Here is a 21,657-nt window from a genome sequence, read left to right on the forward strand (position 1 = left end):
ATTGGAAATTGGAAAAATTGGAAATTGGAAAAATTGGAAATTGGAAAAATTGGAAATTGGAAAAATTGGAAATTGGAAAAATTGGAAATTGGAAAAATTGGAAATTGGAAAAATTGGAAATTGGAAAAATTGGAAATTGGAAATTGGAAATTGGAAAAATTGGAAATTGGAAAAATTGGAAATTGGAAAAATTGGAAATTGGAAAAATTGGAAATTGGAAAAATGGGAAATAGGAAAAATTGGAAATTGGAAAAATTGGAAATTGGAAAAATTGGAAATTGGGAAAATTGGGAAAATTGGGAAAATTGGAAATAGGAAAAATTGGAAATTGGGAAAATTGGAAATGGGAAAAATTGGAAATAGGAAAAATCGGAAATTGGGAAAATCGGAAATTGGAAAAATTGAAAATTGCAAAAATTGAAAATTGGGAAAATTGGAAAATGGAAAATTTGTAAACTACGAAATCTCTTATTAGTGAAATTTGAAAATCACCAAATTTGTGATTGTAAATTTCCAAAAAATTTGTAAACCCATTTTTTCCACAAACCCAATTAAACTTAATCTAATCCCTCTTAAATTCTCCACGTGCCCCAACAAAAATATCTCCATATAAAATGAAATTATAGCAATTGAAATTTCCCGATTCGATTTTATCAGATCGCTTTTCAGCTGAACGCTTTCAGAATTTCAAATCTGAATTACCTTGTAATCGATTGATCGATCATCTGCGGCTGCCAGCAGCTTCGATCGATCAATGTTCACCGTTTCGTGATGCAGCTTTAAAGTTTCCCTGCAAGTTCCCAGGGATATTCTGGCCAAGAAACTGCTACATTGTTAATGGAACGAGATTGTGTTTACGGTGTGCCATGAGAAACACGGTGTTGTTGAATTAAAACAACAGAAACGTTGGTAACGTGATATGACAACGCTTTTATTATCCATAGACACGTTATTGAAATATTGTAAAGTACGTTCAACAATTTTTTATTATATTTTGTGATGAAACCTTTTATTGCACTTAGCTACGTTATTGGAGTATAGTACCATTTTATTTGTAAAATCGATGGTGTTTACTTTCGTTGTGAACATTTTGAAATTGCAGAATATGCGTTTTGTAAATTTGGATGAAATGGAAGATTCTGTAGGGTTTTGTTGAAAATTGAGGAGGGATTTAGAGCGCGATGGTATTTGTTTGTGGAGCTTTAGGGTGATAATTGGGGAGGAGGAAAATATTGTTGTGAGAACTATTATAGAATGCAATACAATGCAGTACAATACAATACAATATAATACAATACAATACAATAATTGGTGAGGAGCAACATATTGTAGCGAGGAAAATTGTACAATATAATATAATACAATGCAGTACAATACAATACAATATAATACAATGTAATACAATATAATACAATGCAGTACAATACAATACAATACAATACAATAATTGGTGAGGAGCAAATATTGTTCTGAGGAAAATTATACAATACAATACAATACAGCACAATGCAATACAACGCAATACAATACAATGTAGTAAAATACAATAAAATACAATACAATACAATACAATACAATACAATGCAATTCAATACAATACAATGCAAGACAATACAATGTAGTACAATACAATACAATAATTGGTGAGGAACAAAATATTGTTGTGATAAAAGTTGTACAATACAATACAATGCAATACAATGCAATACAATGCAATACAATGTAATACAATGCAATACAATGCAGTACAATGCAGTACAATACAATACAATATAATACAATATAATACAATGCAGTACAATACAATACAATACAATACAATAATTGGTGAGCAGCAAATATTGTTCTGAGGAAAATTATACAATACAATACAATACAGCACAATGCAATACAACGCAATACAATACAATGTAGTAAAATACAATAAAATACAATACAATACAATACAATACAATGCAATTCAATACAACACAATGCAAGACAATACAATGTAGTACAATACAATACAATAATTGGTGAGGAACAAAATATTGTTGTGATAAAAGTTGTACAATACAATACAATGCAATACAATGCAATGCAATGCAATGCAATGCAATGCAATGCAATGCAATACAATGCAGTACAATATAATACAATACAATACAATACGATAATTGTTGAGGACCAAATATTGTTCTGAGGAAAATAGTACAACACAATACAATACAATACAATACAATGCAATACAATACAATGCAATACAATACAATGTAGTACAATACAATAAAATAAAATAAAATAAAATAAAATAAAATAAAATAAAATACAGTACAATACAATACAATGTTATGATAAACGTAATATAATTAAATTAAACTGAAAAATACAAATTACAACAAATTTTTAATTCACTATACTTGAAACGTAAGATAATCGAAAAATTATTTGCTTTAAAATTTCATCAAAGAATGAATATTGTAATACGAAATTTGAGTAATTTATGATTATTACTAATAATATATTGTTTTCTTGTTTTATAGAATCTGAGGCCAGTTGGGACGAATGGTGGACCTACGATGGCATTTCTGGTGAGTCTTAAAAATTTACTAGTAATAACTATACCATAATTAATAGAACTATTAATTAAATAATAATTTCGAGGTTAGAGAATTTGGGATTTGGGGAATTTGGGATCTAAAGAATTTGCGATTTCGGGAATTTGGCTTTGGGGAATTTTGGATTTGTAGAAATTGGGAAATCAGAAAATTGGAAAATGATAAAACGAGGAAATTGGGAAATGGGGAAATGAGAAATTAAGAAAATGGGGAATAAGGAATTGGAGAAATTGGAAAATTATGAAAGTAGGAAAATGGGAAATTAGGGAAATAGGAATTTAGGGAAATGGAAAATTAGGGAAATGGGAAACTAGGAAAATGGGAAATTGAGGAAATGGGAAATTGGGGAAATGGGAAATTGGGGAAATGGGAAATTGGGGAAATGGGAAATTGGGGAAATGGGAAATTGGGGAAATGGGAAATTGGGGAAATGGGAAATTGGGGAAATGGGAAATTGGGGAAATGGGAAGTTGGGGAAATGGGAAATTGGGGAAATGGGAAATTGGGGAAATGGGGAATTAGTGAAATGGGGAATTAGAGAAATGGAAAATTGAGGAAATGGTGAATTAGGGAAATGGGAAACTGGGGAAATAGGGAATTAGGGAAATGGGAAATTTAGGATCCGTGGAATTTGGGATTTGTAGAATTTATTTGTAAAAAAATCGGAATATCGTAATTGAAGTATTCATAAATCATTCATTTGATCTCCGAACGTCCTCACTTATCACAATACCAAATTACAAATAATAGCGATACGAAATCACAAACGGAAAACATCGGATCGAATATTCGATCAATTTTCCAAGCAGACGGACAAAGTAATCGCGCGTGTAATCACGAATCGAGGCCGATACCGTCCAGCTCAGAAAGAGAAATTAATCGGCGCGAATTAATTTCCATTAATATTCGACGATTTCACGATCGATTGGTCGAAGTTCGAGCTACTCTCGCCTGAATAATGAGATATCGAGGATGGTTCCGTTGAAAACAACTCTTTTCTTTTTCCTGCCGGTTTTACTTTTTTCGCTTCGTTTTTTTACTTTAATCGCGCGAGGGAGTTAATATTGGAAAAGTTTTATGACGAGTTGATATTCGAGGACGATTACAGGAATACCTTCGATGGTGGCAAAGAGACACTTTTATCCGTGAAAAACTTCCAAGAGGGTTGCTGCTTTTTACTGGAAAACTTCTTTTTTCGCGTTCTGCCGTTATCTCTTAGAACGTTGTGATTTAACGATACTTTTTTTTTTTAAATATTTGCAGTTTGCAATACTTTTAATAGTGGAATTGTGGAACTATTCGGAATGATTTTAGAATTCTTGTTTTTGAATCATTTTTCTTGCTCAAGTAATTATATCACTTTCAGATTCCTCAATATCCTAATTTCCCATTTCCCATTTCCCCAATTTCCCATTTCCCCATATTTCCATTTTCCCAATTTCCCAGTTTCCCATTTCCCCATTTACCCAATTCCCCAATTCCCCATTTCCCTAATTTCCCAATTCCCCATTTTCCCATTTTCCTAATTTTCCATTTCCCAATTCCCCATTTTCCCAAATTCCCAATTTCCCATTTCCCTATATTCCCATTTCTCCAATTTCCCCAATTTCCCATTTCCCTAACTTCCCATTTCCCCAATTTCCCATTTCCCTAATTTCCCATTTCCTTAATTTCCCATTTCCCCAATTTCCCAATACCCTAATTTCCCATTTCCCTAATTTCCCATTTCCCTAATTTCCCATTTCCCTAATTTCCCATTTCCCTAAATTCCCATTTCCCTATATTTCCATTTCCCTAATTTCCCATTTCCCTAATTTCCCATTTCCCTAATTTCCCATTTCCCTAATTTCTCATTTCCCAAATTTCCCAATTCCTAATTTCCCATATTTTATGAATTTCATCACAATTGTAATTTTCCATAACAATCGTAATTTTATAATTACACCCTACTCCAACAATTTTCTCCACCCATAACAAACCACTCAAATAATTTTTTAAAATTATGAATACCTTCACTCTTCCATTTTCCAAAACCTAAAATACAACTTCATACCACACATAACACACTATTTCACGAAGTATGTTAATAGTATATAAGAAATGCCAACTGAAGGACTTTTAAAATGTTCCTTAAATGTTTCTTAAATATTTGATAGCGGCTGTTTTTAACGTGGAACGTAAAGGAAATATTTGTGATCCTGGTGTCAGGTGATTCACCCTGTATAGATCGGCAAGTGAACACGGTACAGACGTATATCTTCCACGGAAGTCCGTTATTGGTTGTAAAAACGGACGAGCCATCTGTCTGCGATATGAGACTCGGTGCACCCTAAAAATCGACCTTCGAACTCTGTCGATGGTAGTAATAAGTCACCCGTACCTTCTATTGCTGTAAATTTTATATTTTTTAACTGATATCGCGCGTTCTTATAACTTGCAGACATTTATTACCATAAGGGACGATGGTAGAAATTAAATTATGGAAGTATTTTGTTGTATATTGTAGTACAAATAGTGGATTAATTATAGAGGTTCATATAGGGCCATATAGAGAGACGTGGGCAGGGACATATATATGGCGACATATGCAGGGATGTTTACAGGGATATTTGTTGTATACTGTACTACAATAGTAGGTTAATTGTAGAAGTCAATATAGGGCCATATACTGGGACACGTACGAGGGCATATACTGGGACATATATAGGGACATATGCAGGAATATATACAAGGATATATACAGGGACATATACAGGAATATTTGTTGTATACTGTACTACAATAGTAGATTAATTGTAGAAGTCAATATAGGGCCATATACTGGGACATGAACAGGGGCATATATAGTGACATATACAAGGACATATACAGGAATATATACAAGGATATATACAAGAGCATAAACAGGGATATTTGTTGTATACTGTACTACAATAGTAGGTTAATTGTAGATGTCAATATAGGGCCATATACTGGGACATGTAGAGGGGCATATATAGTGACATATACAGGGACATATGCAGAAATATATACAAGGATATATACAGGGACATATAAAGGGATATTGTTGTATACTGTACTACAATAGTAGGTTAATTGTAGAAGTTTCTATAGGGCCATATATAGGGACATATACAGTCACATATGCAGGAACATAGACAGGGACATATGCATGGACATAGACAGGCACATAGACAATGATATAATATACAGTGACATAGACAGGGCCATATACTGAGCCATATACTGGGCCATATACTGGGTAATATACTGGGACATGGAAATGGAGCTATCAAAATATTTCAAAATTCCAAAAAATTAACAGCCATGAACTAAACACCCCAAATATTGATTCCCTCCATCAAACCACCCTTAAAAATCAGTACACCCCAAAAACGGTTGCACAGGTGTTCCCGTTTGGCCAAATAGATCGTATCATTTTATACAAAGCGGTCGATCGCGAGACAGCCATAAAGTCATAAGCAGGACAAAATTTTCGAATACGGGCCGTAAAGTTGCGGCGATAAAAAGGAATCCGTAGGAGAAGCGAAAGGAAAAATATCGTGGCGGTCTTTACGACGGGGCCGGGCTTTAAGCGAAAGTATACGGCACTGTTTCTCTTGTGGCAGCTGGCTCGCATGGCGGAAACAACAGTAAACTCGGGTCTCGCACGACCCTATAGCCGGCCATCTTATTTTTAATAAAAACTGCGATCCCGACGCTCCACGGTGGCGAGATTAAAAAATTCGTGCCGGCGCCACTCGATGGCTTCGTAACTTAAGAAAATTAAGGGGGCGATCCTGCCTGCCGCCTCGGAGCTGATCGATTTTCTTTTGCATCCGAACGATTCAAGCTTTGTGCTCTTCTTTCTGTAATGCTGGGATTCGGGGGGATATGAATATTTTGGGAGGAGGATTTAGGGGATTTTTGGATTTAGTAATATTTGGATTTGGAAGTTTTGGGATTTAGGGAATAACGGGGATTTTTGAATTTGGTAATACTCAGATTTGGAAGTTTTGGGATTTGGGGATCTAGGGAATTTGGGGTTTGGAATTTGGGGAATTTAGGATTCGGGGAATTTGGGAGTTCAAGACTTTAGAATTTGGGGAGTTTGGAATTTTGGGAATTTAAAATTAGGGGAATATGGTATTTGGGGAATTGGGGATCTAGGGAATTTGGGAAATTTAAGATTTGGGGAATTTGGGGAATTTGGAATCTAGGGAATTTGGGAAATTTAGGATTTGAGGAATTTGGGATTTCAAGACTTTAGAATTTGGGGAATTTAAAATTAGGGGAATATGGTATTTGGGTAATTTGGAATTTGGGGAATTTGAAATTTGGTGAATTTGCAATTTGGGGAATTTGGAATTTGGGGAATTTGGAATTTGAGGAATTTGGAATTTGAGGAACTTGGAATTTGGGGAATTTGGAATTTGGGGAATTTGTAATTTGGGGTATTTGGAATTTGGGGAATTTGGAATTTGCGGAATTTGGAATTTGGGAAATTTGGAATTTGGGGAATTTGGAATTTGGGAAATTTAGAATTTGGGAAATTTGGAATTTGGGGAATTTAGAATTTGGGGAATTTGTAATTTGGGGTATTTGGAATTTGGGGAATTTGGAATTTGGGGAATTTGGAATTTGGGAAATTTGGAATTTGGGGAATTTGGAATTTGGGAAATTTAGAATTTGGGAAATTTGGAATTTGGGGAATTTGGAATTTGGGAAATTTGGAATTTGGGAAATTTGGAATCTGGGGAACTTGGGATCTGGGAAATTTGGAATCTAGGGAATTTGGAATTTGGGAAATTTGGAATCTGGGGATCTTGGAATCTGGGAAATTTAGAATCTGAGAAATTTGGAATCTGAGGAATTTGAAATTTGGGGAATTTGGAATTTGAGGAATTTGGAATCTAGGGAACTTGGGATCTCTGGAACTTGGGATCTGGGGAACTTGGGATCTGGGGAATTTGGAATCTGCGAAATTTTTGACAATATATATCACTGTGAGAATCACCCATTTAAAAATTTGTGAATATAAAGTTTTGAAAATTTGAAAATTTATGGAAAATAACCACAATCCCTCGACTACCACAAAATAATAATTGTTCCAAAGAAATTCAAGGTTTGATTACAAACGTTGCTCCTTTATTAAAAAGGCCGAAAGAAATCCCATGGTATAATCTTCCCTGTATATCGATTGAAACTTTTCGCTTACCTCCGTGCAAAAATATGCATATTAAAAATCCTACTCGGTCTACATGCAACAACCTAGCCATCTCGTTGATTAAAAAACTTCATCGAATAAATGAATAACATTACAAATAATCAAAGTTGCAACTAATGAATGAAATGCTGATGTAATGCATATAATAGTATCCCTTTGAAAGTGATATTCAAGTATATTGTCAGAAAATGGACTCCGATGACATTTATGAATAAATTCGCTATTATTCACTATTGCAGGAATGTGCAGAATTTTGTTTAAAGTAAATAAATATTATTAAATATTTACTGAATTATTGAAAGGTGACAATGTTAGTAACGTTATACTATACAATATTAGTGGTACTGTACTACATCACTTGTATCGTAGACATCACTAGTAATATATTATAATATTTGGTTTGGCTGACGCACCTGATTGACGCGCATGACGCACTTGATTGACACATGTGACGCACCTGATGCGTCACAACATCAGCAGTAATGACGATTAAACGAGGAATCATTAGATTCCACAGTTACTTCTGACTGACGCATCTGACGCACCTGACACACTTGATTGACGCACCTGACGCACTTGATTGACACACCTGACGCCCCTGACGCACCTGATGCGTCACAACGTCAGCAGTAGTAACGATTAAGCGACGAATCATTAGATTGCCCAGTTACTTTTGACTGACACACTTGACGCACTTGATTGACATACTTGACTTCCCTGAGGCACTTGATTGACACATCTGACGCATTTGATGCGTCACAACATCAGCAGTAATAACGATTAAGCGACGAATCATTAGATTCCACAGTTACTTCTGACTGACACACCTGACGCACCTGACACACTTGATTGACGCATCTGACGCACTTGATTGACACACCTGACGCACCTGACGCCCCTGATGCGTCACAACGTCAGCAGTAGTGACGATTAAACGACGAATCATTAGATTCCCAGCAAGTACACAAGTGGATCTAAGAAATGAATTTGACTTCGGACCAGAGTTTATTTTGCTACGTACTCGATGACTCGAGAGTGTCCGAAGAATTTTTACGTCTCACAAAAGCTCGGAGTGGGTAGAATTTTTGTGACATTGCCGAGGGAAAACGGTTTCTAATTCTCTATTGGTTTAGCTAAAATTCGGGTGGAGATGGAAATGCGAGTGACGTATGAAGCGGGTCTGTTTCCCCGCAGTGACCTAAGCAAGTAAAACGATGCCTCGACACGAATAGAAAACTGCAAACAAATCTACTGCTGAGGTTATGGTTCACAATCAGATGCGATAATAAAGAAACACTCGCTAGAATATAAAAACTTGTACTGTCCTTTCTATGCATTCTAAGATATAATATTTTTGGAGAATGTTTAAGATGTTCCGATAGATTCGATTACTTGTCGATGGAACAATGGAGGAGCTGACCATGTGGTCGGCTCTCACTCCGTTTGGCAAATTAGTGACATTCTCGAAATTCTGGTCGGAAATGGCGTTTAGGAACGCATAGCCCGCATAGCCGTGCGAATTTCCTCCTGACGACCGACGTTCAAAGCGTTCTAAATTTAATCCCTATCGGGCCAATCAGTTTTTTAGTATATGCTCATAAGGAATTTTGAATTTCAAGTTGTATTCAAAAATTTAATTGTCGAGAACTGATGAAAGATCAATGTTTCAAACCTTAGTTCTCAAAAATTATTTTTAATGTTTTATTTTAGGTATTCTTAGGCTATTTATTAATTTAATTTTTATTAATATATGTTATTAGGTTATTTATTTTTAACTGTTAAGTTAAGGATAGGTTATTATTAATGGTTAAGTTAAGGTTAGATCATTATTGATGATTAAGTTAAGGTTAGGTTATTCGAAGTTATTTCTTCTGTCAAATATTAACCTCTAAACATTTCAAGGTTATGTTCGCTGAATTCACTTAAGATTATTTAATTATTTGTCCGCTTCACTATTTTTATACAACATATATAATATTATAAACAACATACTTAAAGTAAAGCAATTTATTTTGAACTATTCTATTAAACTGAATGTTGAAGTTCAGACAAAATTCACAAATTCAGAAAAGCCACAACTCGGATAAAGGTCTGACTGAATGTCACCATAAGAATAAAATCCAAACATAGCATCGAACATTCGTATAAAAGTTGGAGCTATTAAATGTCATTGAAATGTTAACGTTAGAAGGTTGGAGAAGTATTAAACCACTACAAGACCTTCACTGGTTTAGTTGTACTGACGTCTAGCTTGAACTCCTCAAAATGGATCGTCAATTTCTCATTTTAAGTTACGAAAATTATTTGGAAATTTTTGTCAAAATTATCGAGTTATGGAATCATTTGAATGAGATCAGATAGCTTACGCTTTTAGTTGACTAGTAAATCTAACTAGTAGTAAGACTGGTCACCTAACCTAGTAGTAGGACTAGTAACCTAACCTGGTAGTAAGACTAGTGACCTAACCTAGTAGTAAGACGAGTAACCTAACCTGGTAGTAAAACTAGTGGGTATTTAGTGATTTTGGAATTTGGGGATTTGAAAATATAGAAATTTAGAAATTCAAGGATTTATGAATCTAGGGATTTGAGAATCTAGGACATTTTATCAGTAGAATTGGAAAATTAAGAAATTTGGGAATCTAGGGATTTATAACTATAGGAATTTGCAGATTTGAGAATTTCAATATTTAAGTAATTGAAAAATTAAAATATCTAGGAACGTAGTAGTCAGATTTGTGGATTTAGAAATTTAGGAACTTTGACATTTTGGAATTTAGGAACTTGAGAATATAGATATTTGAGAGTCTAGGGATTTTTTAATCTTGGGATTTGATAATTAAAAAATTTGGGAGTCCAGCAATTTGGAGATCTAGTTAGAAATTTGGAAGACCTAGGGATTTGGATATTTAGGGACTTATGAACCTTGTTACAAACCTAGATTTGTGAATCTAGGAATTTAGGGATTCACCAAATGACTTTCACTAGTGATCTAACCTAGTAATAAGACTTGTAACCTAACCTAGTAATAAGACTAGTAACCTAACCTAGTTATAAGACTAGTAACCTAACCTAGTAGTAAAACTAGTGGGTATTTAGTGATTTTGGAATTTAGGGATTTGGGAAACTAGGAATTTTCAATCGTAGAATTGGAAAATTAAGAAGTTTGGGAATCTAGGGATTTGTAACTAGAGGAATTTGCTAATTTGAGAATTTCAATATTTCAGTAATTGAAAAATTAGAATATCCAGGGACGTAAGCAGTCAAATTTGTGGATTTAGGGATTTAGGAACTTTGACATTTTGGTATTCAGGAACTTGAGAATATAGATATTTGAGAGTCTAGGGATGTTTTAATCTTGGGATTTGATAATTAAAAACTTTGGGAGTCTAGCAATTTGGAAGACCTAGGGATTTTGATATATAGGGACTTATGAACCTTGTTACAAACCTAGATTTGTGAATCTAGGGATTTAGGAATTCACCAAGTGACCTTCACTAGTAGTAAGACTCGTAACCTAACCTAGTTATAAGACTAGTAACCTAACCTATTAATAAGACTAGTAACCTAACCCAGTAGTAAGACTAGTATCCTGAGGAGTAACCTACCTAACCTAATAAACTATCTCCGCCATTATTCACTTATTTTTAATTTATAAATCTAAGTAATCATAAAACGTCCATAAATCTAGTATTAACAAAACCGAGTCAGAGTATTAACAATTTTGTACCAAAAACCTAAATAGAAATTGCACAATACTTACACTGAAACTTGTCAAGCGGCCATTTTGTCTGTCAAATCCATCAAGCGGCCATTTTGGAAGACCTTACCTTACTCCACAAAGTTGCAATACCGCTTTCCTGAAATCTCCGTCAATTACCAGAATAAACAATCCCTAGTTTACTCATTATTTAACTTCGTTTTTAATCCCGCTATAGTGTTTAATATTCCCGATCCGCAAACACGACGAAAGGATTTGAAAGCGTTTATCGAACCGAAACTCGGTCGATCTCGTTGGTTTCAGGAGCGGGAACGAGGTCAGCGCTTGTTCCTCCGTCTAACAGCTCGGCGATTGTTGCTTTTCATTCGAACTTATAAAATAAACGCGAGCGGAGCATGATTCGCGGTGCAACGTGATTAAACGTGCTCGAAGGGGTTGGTTTCCGTTGTTCGCGGTTCGACGCTTCGGAATATCCGCCGAAAAAAATAAAAGAATGCATTCTGGCGGTGAATGGGGGCGGTGACACGGACGGGATAAGACTCTATTCTAACGAGCGGGCGCTGTTTTGCTTGAAATGCTGTTTCCTTCGGTGTTTCGTTGTTGTTCGAGGAATTATGGTAAATTAAGCCGCGACAATTGCGAGGGCGGTGAATAAAGTCGCGAGATACCTGTTTACGCGTCGAGTAACGAATGTATTTCACTAGGGGTGTAGGGATTTAGGAATGTGCTAATAGGAAGATCCAGGGATATTTTGAATTTAAATGTATTAGGAATGTGAGGATATTTCGAGTATAGCTGTACTGAGGTTCTAGGGATATTTCTAGTCTAATTGTGCTGAAGGCCTAGGGATATTCCAAATACAAATTTATGGAGAGTGTGAGGATATTTCGAGCACACTTGTATTGAAGGCATACGGGTAATTCAAGATTAATTGTATTGAAGGTCTAGGGATATTTACAATCTAATTGTACTGAAGATCTAGGGATATTTCTAGTCTAATTATACTGAAGGTCTAGGGATATTTGAAATATAAAAATATTGAGATTCTAAGGATATTTCAAGTTTAATTGTATCAACAATCTAGGGATATTTCGAGATTAATTGTATTGATGATCTAGGGATATTTCGAGTATAGTTGTACTGAGGTTCTAGGGATATTTCTAGTCTAATTGTGCTGAAGGCCTAGGGATATTCCAAATACAAATTTATGGAAAGTGTCAGGATATTTCGAGCACACTTGTATTGAAGGCATACGGATATTTCAAGATTAATTGTATTGAAGATCTAGGGATATTTCCAATCTAATTGTACTGAAGATCTAGGGATATTTCTAGTCTAATTATACTGAAGGTCTAGGGATATTTGAAATATAAGAATATTGAGATTCTAAAGATAAGTTAGGTTTAATTGTATCGACAATCTAGGGATATTTCAAGATTAATTGTATTGATGATCTAGGGATATTTCAAGATTAATTGCACTGATGATCTAGGAATATTTCAAGCCTAATTGTACTGAAGATCTAGGGATATTTCTAGTCTAATTATACTGAAGGTCTAGGGATATTTGAAATATAAAAATATTGAGATTCTAAAGATATTTCAAGTTTAATTGTATCGACAATCTAGGGACATTTCAAGATTAATAGTATTGATGATCTAGGGATATTTCAAGATTAATTGCACTGATAATCGAGGGATACTTCAAGTTTAATTGTATCGACAATCTAGGGACATTTCAAGATTAATAGTATTGATGATCTAGGGATATTTCAAGATTAATTGCACTGATGATCTAGGGATACTTCAAGTTTAATTGTAGTGATGATCTAGGAATATTTCAAGTCTAATTGTACTAGGGATATTTCAAGATTAGTTGCACTGATAATCTAGGGATATTTCAAGTTTAATTGTACTGATGATCTAGGAATATTTCAAGTGTAATTGTACCCTGAGTCTAGGGATATTTCAAGTCTAATTTTACTAGATATATTTCAAGAGTAATTGTACTGAGAGTCTAGGGATATTTTGAAAATAATTATATTAAAAATCTACGGATATTTTAAGTCTAATAGTACTATGGGCCTTGGGACATTTTAAGTGTAATTATATTGTGGATCTAGGGATATTTTATGTGTAATAGTACTGAATATCTAGGGATATTTCAAGTATAATTACAATGAGGATCTAGGGATATTTTAAGTCTAATAGTACTATGGGCCTTGGGACATTTTAAGTGTAATTATATTGTGGATCTAGGGATATTTCAAGTCTAATAGTACTATGGGTCTAAGGATATTTCAACTGTAATTATACTGAGGATCTAGGGATATTTTAAGTTTAATGGTACTATGGACCTAGGGATATTTCAAGTGTAATTATACTGAGGATCTAGGGATATTTCAAGTATAAATAGCTCTTCCAATAGTGCTCTTTAGTGCTGAAAATGTAGGGATATTTCAAGTGTTATTATACTGAGGATCTAGGGATATTTCAAGTCTAATAGTACTATGGGTCTAAGGATATTTCAACTGTAATTATACTGAGGATCTAGGGATATTTTAAGTTTAATGGTACTATGGACCTAGGGATATTTCAAGTGTAATTATACTGAGGATCTAGGGATATTTCAAGTATAAATAGCTCTTCCAATCCCTAAAATCTGCCAAATCATTAAATACCAAATTTGTCAAATCCCACCTCCATGTTCCAATTCTCCAAATTCTCAACCCCATGCGACAAATATCCTAAACAAAATCCGTGGGTCCGTAAAGGAAACAAGTGAAAATCCCGTCGCCAGTTGGTATCGATCGGTGACAACGTAACGGCCAAAATGGCCCATGAATTATTAATTAATAGAGGGATGGCAAGAAACGGTGGAAGTTCTTGTAAGAAAGAGGAAAGGGGAATGCAGTTGCAGCAAGTTTCGATGAAAAATAGACTCGCGGGGCGATTAATCCTCGGATTGATCGGCTCACCCGTGCCCTCCTGGCCGTATATTGAATTTTTCGCCCTCGAATTTCCCGGGCCAACTTTTATCGACTTCCAAATGACGTCGAATCACGAATGAAACGGAAATCGAGGAAGGCCGAACGAACGATTCGTTGGAAAGTTCGACGAAGCGTTTAATGCCTCGATCGGGGGCAACAATGCCAGCGTGGTATATCGAAGGAACAAAGTGCTGCACTTAAGGTGCCATTTGCGGCCCGAATGAAGGCCCTGCACAGATTATTGAATCGCTTTTTGATACTCGTTACAGCTGGATCGTGCGCCCGTAATGGTCTTCCCCGAAATTGATTGGTCAAGGCCAGCTTCTTCCACCGTTTCTTCGATTGTTTCGCGTGTTATGGGAACATGTACCGTTCTTGCAATTAATAGTTGCTTTCTCAGGGCGTGGATCTAGGCCATTCGTAAATGAGGGACTATTTCTGGTGGATCGTTTAGCAAATCGGGGCATACGGTCTCTGGGGAGAACCGTACGCTTTGCCGTATTACATTTTGCTCGATTTTTATTGCTGTCGATTAGGAAATATATTTTTCGACTTTTTATTTTCTTCGAGTCGATTAGGAAATGTATATTTCACGTGCGTTACAATTAACGTACGTTAGATTTGACGTGCGTTAAAATTAACGGACGTTAAATTTGCCGTGCGTTACAATTAACGTACGTTAGATTTGACGTGCGTTAAAATTAACGAACGTTAAATTAGCCGTGCGTTACAATTAACGTACGTTAGATTTGACGTGCGTTAAAATTAACGGACGTTAAATTAGCCGTGCGTTACAATTAACGTACGTTAGATTTGACGTGCGTTAAAATTAACGGACGTTAAATTTGCCGTGCGTTACAATTAACGTACGTTACATTTGCTGTGCGTTGTAACCAACGTACGTTACAATTACCATGTACTAAATATCTTAAAGTGACAATCGCCGTGCGTTAAAATCATCGTGCTTCATAATCTCCATGCGTTACACTCGACGTATGTACGTTACATTCGGCGTGCGTTACAATCAACGTACGTCACATTTAACGTGCGTTAAAGTCAACGCGCGTTACAAACGCCCTAACAAAAAATTTCTAAAATAAAATATTCTCGCCATTATAAAATACGATTAGCCCACTTAATCAACGTAGATATTTGAATTAATTTGTAGAAATAATAGCAGTATATCGATCATTTCTCCCACACTCGTTGTACGTTACATCATCGAAATTTGATTGGATACATTTGTCAGCGAACGGTGTTTCACTTAACCGCCTCTATTTTCCTATACACGTAGACGCAACAAGAGTTTCGAAAAGCGAAAAACTGGGGCGAATCCATGAATAATAGAGGCGAATGAATATTCGAGCAGGAGAGAATATTTGTAGCCGGGACGCATGAAATAAGGTGAATGCTTCCGAATGATCCTGAGAATCTGTACGGCAGGTCTGCTTCTAATTTGATGCAGGCAATCCTGTTCGTTCGATGAGAATTTCCATGGAACAATAACGTTTTACTGGCTCGCCATGGACATTTATGCGAAATGGAAAACCGTACGTTTTATGGCCGGTTCGTAAAATTGCCGAGTGTACGATGGGAAATTTCGACGATATTAAAAATCATTTTCAAATGGGGATTGCAAATATTTTTCGATCGTGATTATCATTGAAACTCGGAAATGTCACTAGGTCATAAATATTACTAGATCTTAGGTATCCCTAGATGTTGACGGAGATCCAGATATTCAAGATATTTCGATATCTTCAGATACAGTATTTCTGGAGTGAGAAAATGCCTAGGAGCAAAGACTGGATCTTGTGTCACTAGATCTAAAATATCCCTAGATTCTGTAAATCCTCAGATCTCGTTTATATTTTTATTAGAAATATTTTTAGATTTGCAATGTATTTATATCTAGAATGTCCTCTGGAGTGCAAAAATCCCTAGGAGCAAATACTGGATCTTGTGTCACTAGATCTTAAATATCCCTAGACCCTGTAAATCCCCAGATTTTGATTACATTTGTAATAGAAATATTTCTAGATTTGCAATGTATTTATATCTAGAATGTCTTCTGGAGTGCAAAAATCCCTAGGAGCAAATACTAGATCTTACGTCACTAGATCTTAAATATCCCTAGACCCTGTAAATCCCCAGATTTTTATTACATTTATACTGGAAATATTTTTAGATCTGCAATATATTTATATCCCTAGATATAATAAATATCCCTAGATTTCCATATTTCTCGTGTCCTAAACCGAATCTCCGCGACTTTTAGTCTCCATAACAGAGATTTTCCGCTTACCATAAGCTGGTATTAGCGGAGTTCATATTAAGCAACTTCACCCTATCAAATATAAACTACCCCAAGTACTCCGGCAACAGCTATAATAAATAATTCCTGGTACCAAACTAAAATCATTCCCAAAAGTAAAATATCGCCGAATTTTCCTAAAATAAACCTCAATATACAGATTGAAGTCGACTGGCGGAAACAAATATCGGGTCTTCGGTTTGTGGGACACGTCCGTGCGCATTTCCCGGAAGAGACCGCGGTAGCCGGAATTAAATAAGCGGAATAAACATGCAAATGTCGGTCTGTTTTCCATCTTGATCGCGTTGAACGGCTGATTCGAAGCTCGCGAAGGGAAAGTCGAACAAAGGCGGATCAACGGGGATTTTTGAGCAGCCCGCGGGTTCCTCTGTTGTCCTGAAGGATCGCGAAACGGGGCAGATAACCGACGCCGGAAATGCTATTACGCTGAACGAATTAAGGCCGGCATTATTTCGGGATCAGCAGTTCGAGACGCTGCGTACCGGGGATGGAATTTAAAACGGTTGTTGTTGGCTTTCGGGGCGGTGTGCTCGGACCAATTGGTTCATTTGGATTTGCCTGAAAGCCACCGTGGACGGTTTTTAGATTGGATAGCTCGGCAAAAATATTTTTCTGCCTTCTCTCCGACCGGGGATTTCTCGTTTAGATGTTTCGCCGATCAGCCATTGTGCGAACGCCGCGATAATGATGCTCCTCTTTGTCCCGATGCTGCTGAAAACTATCCTTGATGCGCGTTCTAGATATTAGGAAATGTTTCTGGATTCTTCTGTTCATCTGGAGACTTGTAGTCTTCTAGTCTTCTGGTTTTCTAGTTTTCTGGTCTTCTAGTCTTCTAGTCTTCTAGTCTTCTAGTCTTCTAGTCTTCTGGTCTTCTAGTCTTCTGGTCTTCTAGTCTCCTAGCCTTCTAGTCTTCTGGTCTTCTAGTCCTCTAATCCTCTAGTCATCTAGTCCTCTAGTCCTCTAGTCCTCTAGTCCTCTAGTCCTCTGGTCCTCTAGTCCCCTAGTCCTCTAGTCCTCTAGTTCTCTAATCCTCTAGTCCTCTGGTCCTCTAGTCCTCTAGTCCTCTAGTCCTCTAGTCTTCTAGTCTTCTAGTCTCATAGTCTTCTAGTCTCATAGTCTTCTAGTCTCATAGTCTTCTAGTCTCATAGTCTTCTAGTCTCATAGTCTTCTAGTCTTCTAGTCTTCTAGTCTTCTAGTCTTCTACTCTTCTAGTCTTCTAGTCTTCTAGTCTTCTAGTCTTCTAGTCTTCTAGTCTTCTAGTCTTCTAGTCTTCTAGTCTTCTAGTCTTCTAGTCTTCTAGTCTTCTAGTCTTCTAGTCTTCTAGTCTTCTAGTCTTCTAGTCTTCTAGTCTTCTAGTCTTCTAGTCTTCTAGTCTTCTAGTCTTTTGGTCTTGTAGTCTTTTGGTCTTGTAGTCCCCCAGTTTTGCAGCCCTTCATCCTTGTAATCTTCTAAGCCTTGTAGTCCTCTAGCTTTGTAGTCCTCCAGCCTTGCAACCCTTCATCCTTGTAATCTTCTAAGCCTTGTAGTCCTCTAGCCTTGTAGTACTTCCTCCTTGTAGTCTTCTAGTCTTGCAGTCCTCCAGCCTTGCAGTCCTCTAACCTTGTAGTCCTCTAGCTTTGTAGTCCTCCAGCCTTGCAACCCTTCATCCTTGTAACCTTCTAAGCCTTGTAGTCCTCTAGCCTTGTAGTACTTCCTCCTTGTAGTCCTCTAGTCTTGCAGTCCTCCAGCCTTGCAGTCCTCTAACCTTGTAGTCCTCCAGCTTTGTAGTCCTTCAGCCTCGTAGTTGTCCAAGCTAACAATCCTCTAGTCCTCTAGTCCTCCATTCTTGCAGCCCTTCATCCTTGCAGTCTTCCAGCTTTGCAGTCCCCTAATCTTGTAACCCTCCACCCTTACAGTCCTCTAACCTTGTAGTCTTCCAGCCTTGTAGTTCCTCAGCCTTGCTGCAAGTTTATAAAATACTTACAAAAATGAACTGACATATAATATTTCTCTACTGAAATTCTATATGTACCTCTGATGTAGATAAACCTGGAAATGTCAGCTTTTGTTAAATGTAAATGGTGCACATGATAGTACCAGTAGTACTTTCGTGCAGAAACCACTTTTATTCCATATTCAAAATTATAAAGCATTGTTTCACACGGCTTACCTTACAGCAATAAATCGCTTTTGTACTTAATCTATTGTTTATAGCCCGTACGCCACCTTGCAGCACTCCACCAGATTAGCCATAAACTTTCCTTCGAAATATAATTCCATATTGAAATCAATTTTAGTTTACTTCCTCTGATGCTGGAAGAAATTTGTTTTTAATACTCTCTCAATGATCTTAATTTTCACACTGTTGATGTATGTTTCAAATAGGTCTAATAAATAATTCCAAACAATTTCAAATCGAGTCAAATATTTTCTACGAACAAACGACAAATTAATTACAAAATACAAACTTAAAATAATTTAAAATAATTTTAAATGGTTTCTATTGTATAATTCCAAACAGTTTCAAACAGCTCCTACCTAGAATTCCAACTAATTTCAGGTACTAAAAAAATGAACTTGCAAAGTCATTGGAAAGCAATGACAAGATTTTCTGATCCACCTTAAAAATCGTCCAAACTTAAATCCGAGCGAAACGAAGCGTATAACTAACGTTCGCGAGCGTATCGCACACGCTCGTTATTTCGCACGGTTCGCGAAATTACACGCGGAAATGTTTGACGCGTCGAACGAGGGATCGCAAGGAACAGCGGCTCCGTTTCACGAGCGTAGCCTCGACCCAGGGGAGGATGAGGACGGTCCGGGCAAAGATTAAATGAAATTATTTAAATGCCGTAATTTAACATCCTGGCTGGCCGGTCCCGGACGTTGCTTCGCAGGTGTTGAACATGCATGTATGCATAGAATACGTTTCCGGATAAAGCAACTCTCCTGGCGCCGGTTCATCCAGCAGCCGGCTCCGCTGCTGGATTGCGCGAATACATTATACGCGCGACGTCCTCGCGAGAGGGCAAATACGCGCCGCGCGGATTTCGAACAAGGACCGGAGGACTTTTGCGATTACGCTCGCGTGCCCTTCCCTCCGACGAGTTTCGACCGCCGTGGAATTCCCTGTTCACGAATTTGTCTCGGGGGAGGCACGGCCGACGGATAATTAGACGCTCGATAATTTGAACGTTTGGTAATTTGGAGATTTAACTAGTTTGGGAATTTGAAAATTTTGGTATTTGGAGGATTGGAAATTTTGAGGACGAAGGGATTTGGTGATATAGGGATGTTGGAATGTGCGGGGGTGTGAATCTAGGGATTTAGGGATATAGTGATGTTGGGATTTATTGGTTTGGGCATTTAGGGATTTTGGGATTTGAGAAGTTAAGGATTTTGGGATTTTCAGTCTTAAGAATCTAGGGATTTTTGTATTTCGGGATTTGGGAATCTAGGGACTTTGGAACTGGGGGATGTAGGTATTTTGGATTTGAGAATTTAAGGATTTTGGGATTTTAGAATTTAGGGATTTTTGTATTTTAGGACTTGGAATTCTAGGGATTTTGGGACTTGATAATCCAGGGTTTTTGGTATTTTGGGAATTGGGAATCTAGGGATTTTGGTATTTTGGGACTTGGGAATCTATGGATTTTGGCATTTGAGAATCTAGAGATTTTTGTATTATAGGACTTGGAATTCTAGGGATTTTGGGACTTGAGAATCCAAGGTTTTTGGTATTTTGGGACTTGGGAATCTAGTGATTTTGGTATTTTGAAACTTGGGAATCTAGGGATTTTGGTATTTTGGGACTTAAGAATTTAGGAATTTTGCTATTTTGAGACTTGAGAGTCCAGGATTTCTGGTATTTTGGGACTTGGGAATCTAGGGATTTTGGGACTTGAGAATCTAGGGATTTTAGAACTTGAGAATTTAAGGAATTCGGGATTTAAGAATCTAGGGATTTTTGTATTTTGGGATTTGGAACTCTAGGGATTTTGGGATTTGAGAATCGAGGGATTTTGGTATTTTGGGACTTGGGAATCTAGGGATATTTGAACCTACGAGTTTGGTGATTAAAATATTATGAAACCTAGAGATTTGCATATCTAGTTGGATATTTACGGATTTAGGGGTTTAAGAACTTTGTAGTTTGGGGATTTTGTAGTTTAGGTATTTAGTGATTTTGGAATTTAGGGATTTGTAAATATAGAAATTTAGAAATTCAAGGATTTTTGAATCTAGGGATTTGAGAATCTAGGAATTTTTATCAGTAGAATTGGAAAATTAAGAAATTTGGGAATCTAGGGATTTATAACTATAGGAATTTGCAGATTTGAGAATTTCAATATTTGAGTAATTGGAAAATTAAGACATCTAGGGACATAGAAGTCATATTTGGGAATTTAAAAATTTAGGAACTTTGATATTTTGGAATCTAGGAACTTTAGAATATAGATATTTGAGAATCTAGAGATTTTTGAATCTTGGCATTTGATAATTAAAAAAATTGGGAATTTAGCAATTTGCAGATATAGTTAGAAATTTAGGAGACCTAGGGATTTGCATATCTAGGGACTTATAAACCTTGTTACAAACCTAGATTTGTGAATCTAGAGATTTAGGAATGCACCAATTTTGAGATCTACGGATTTATAAATATAAGAATGTGGGAATCTAGGGATTTTTATATGATTACTTATGAGAATTAAGAAACTTGAAAATCTAGGGACTTATTCATTTTGATACTTGAATACTTGGAATTCTATAAAATCTAGGGAATTTGAAATCTACAAGTTTTTAAATCTAG

General features: G+C 36.3%; 1 protein-coding gene across 2 annotated transcripts in view; it reads left to right on the forward strand.

Annotated features, from left to right (window-relative positions):
* CARPA (Carbonic anhydrase-related protein A) overlaps positions 1 to 21,657 on the forward strand; it is a 304,577-nt gene that overhangs the window by 170,610 nt on the left and 112,310 nt on the right. For both annotated transcript variants that reach the window (XM_076536805.1, XM_076536806.1), the window contains exon 2: positions 2,523 to 2,570. In XM_076536805.1, the coding sequence (XP_076392920.1) occupies positions 2,523 to 2,570 (48 nt within the window). The remainder of the gene's footprint in view (positions 1 to 2,522; positions 2,571 to 21,657) is intronic.

The sequence above is a fragment of the Megachile rotundata genome, chromosome 11 (assembly GCF_050947335.1).
Source record: "Megachile rotundata isolate GNS110a chromosome 11, iyMegRotu1, whole genome shotgun sequence".
NCBI lineage: Eukaryota > Metazoa > Arthropoda > Insecta > Hymenoptera > Megachilidae > Megachile > Megachile rotundata.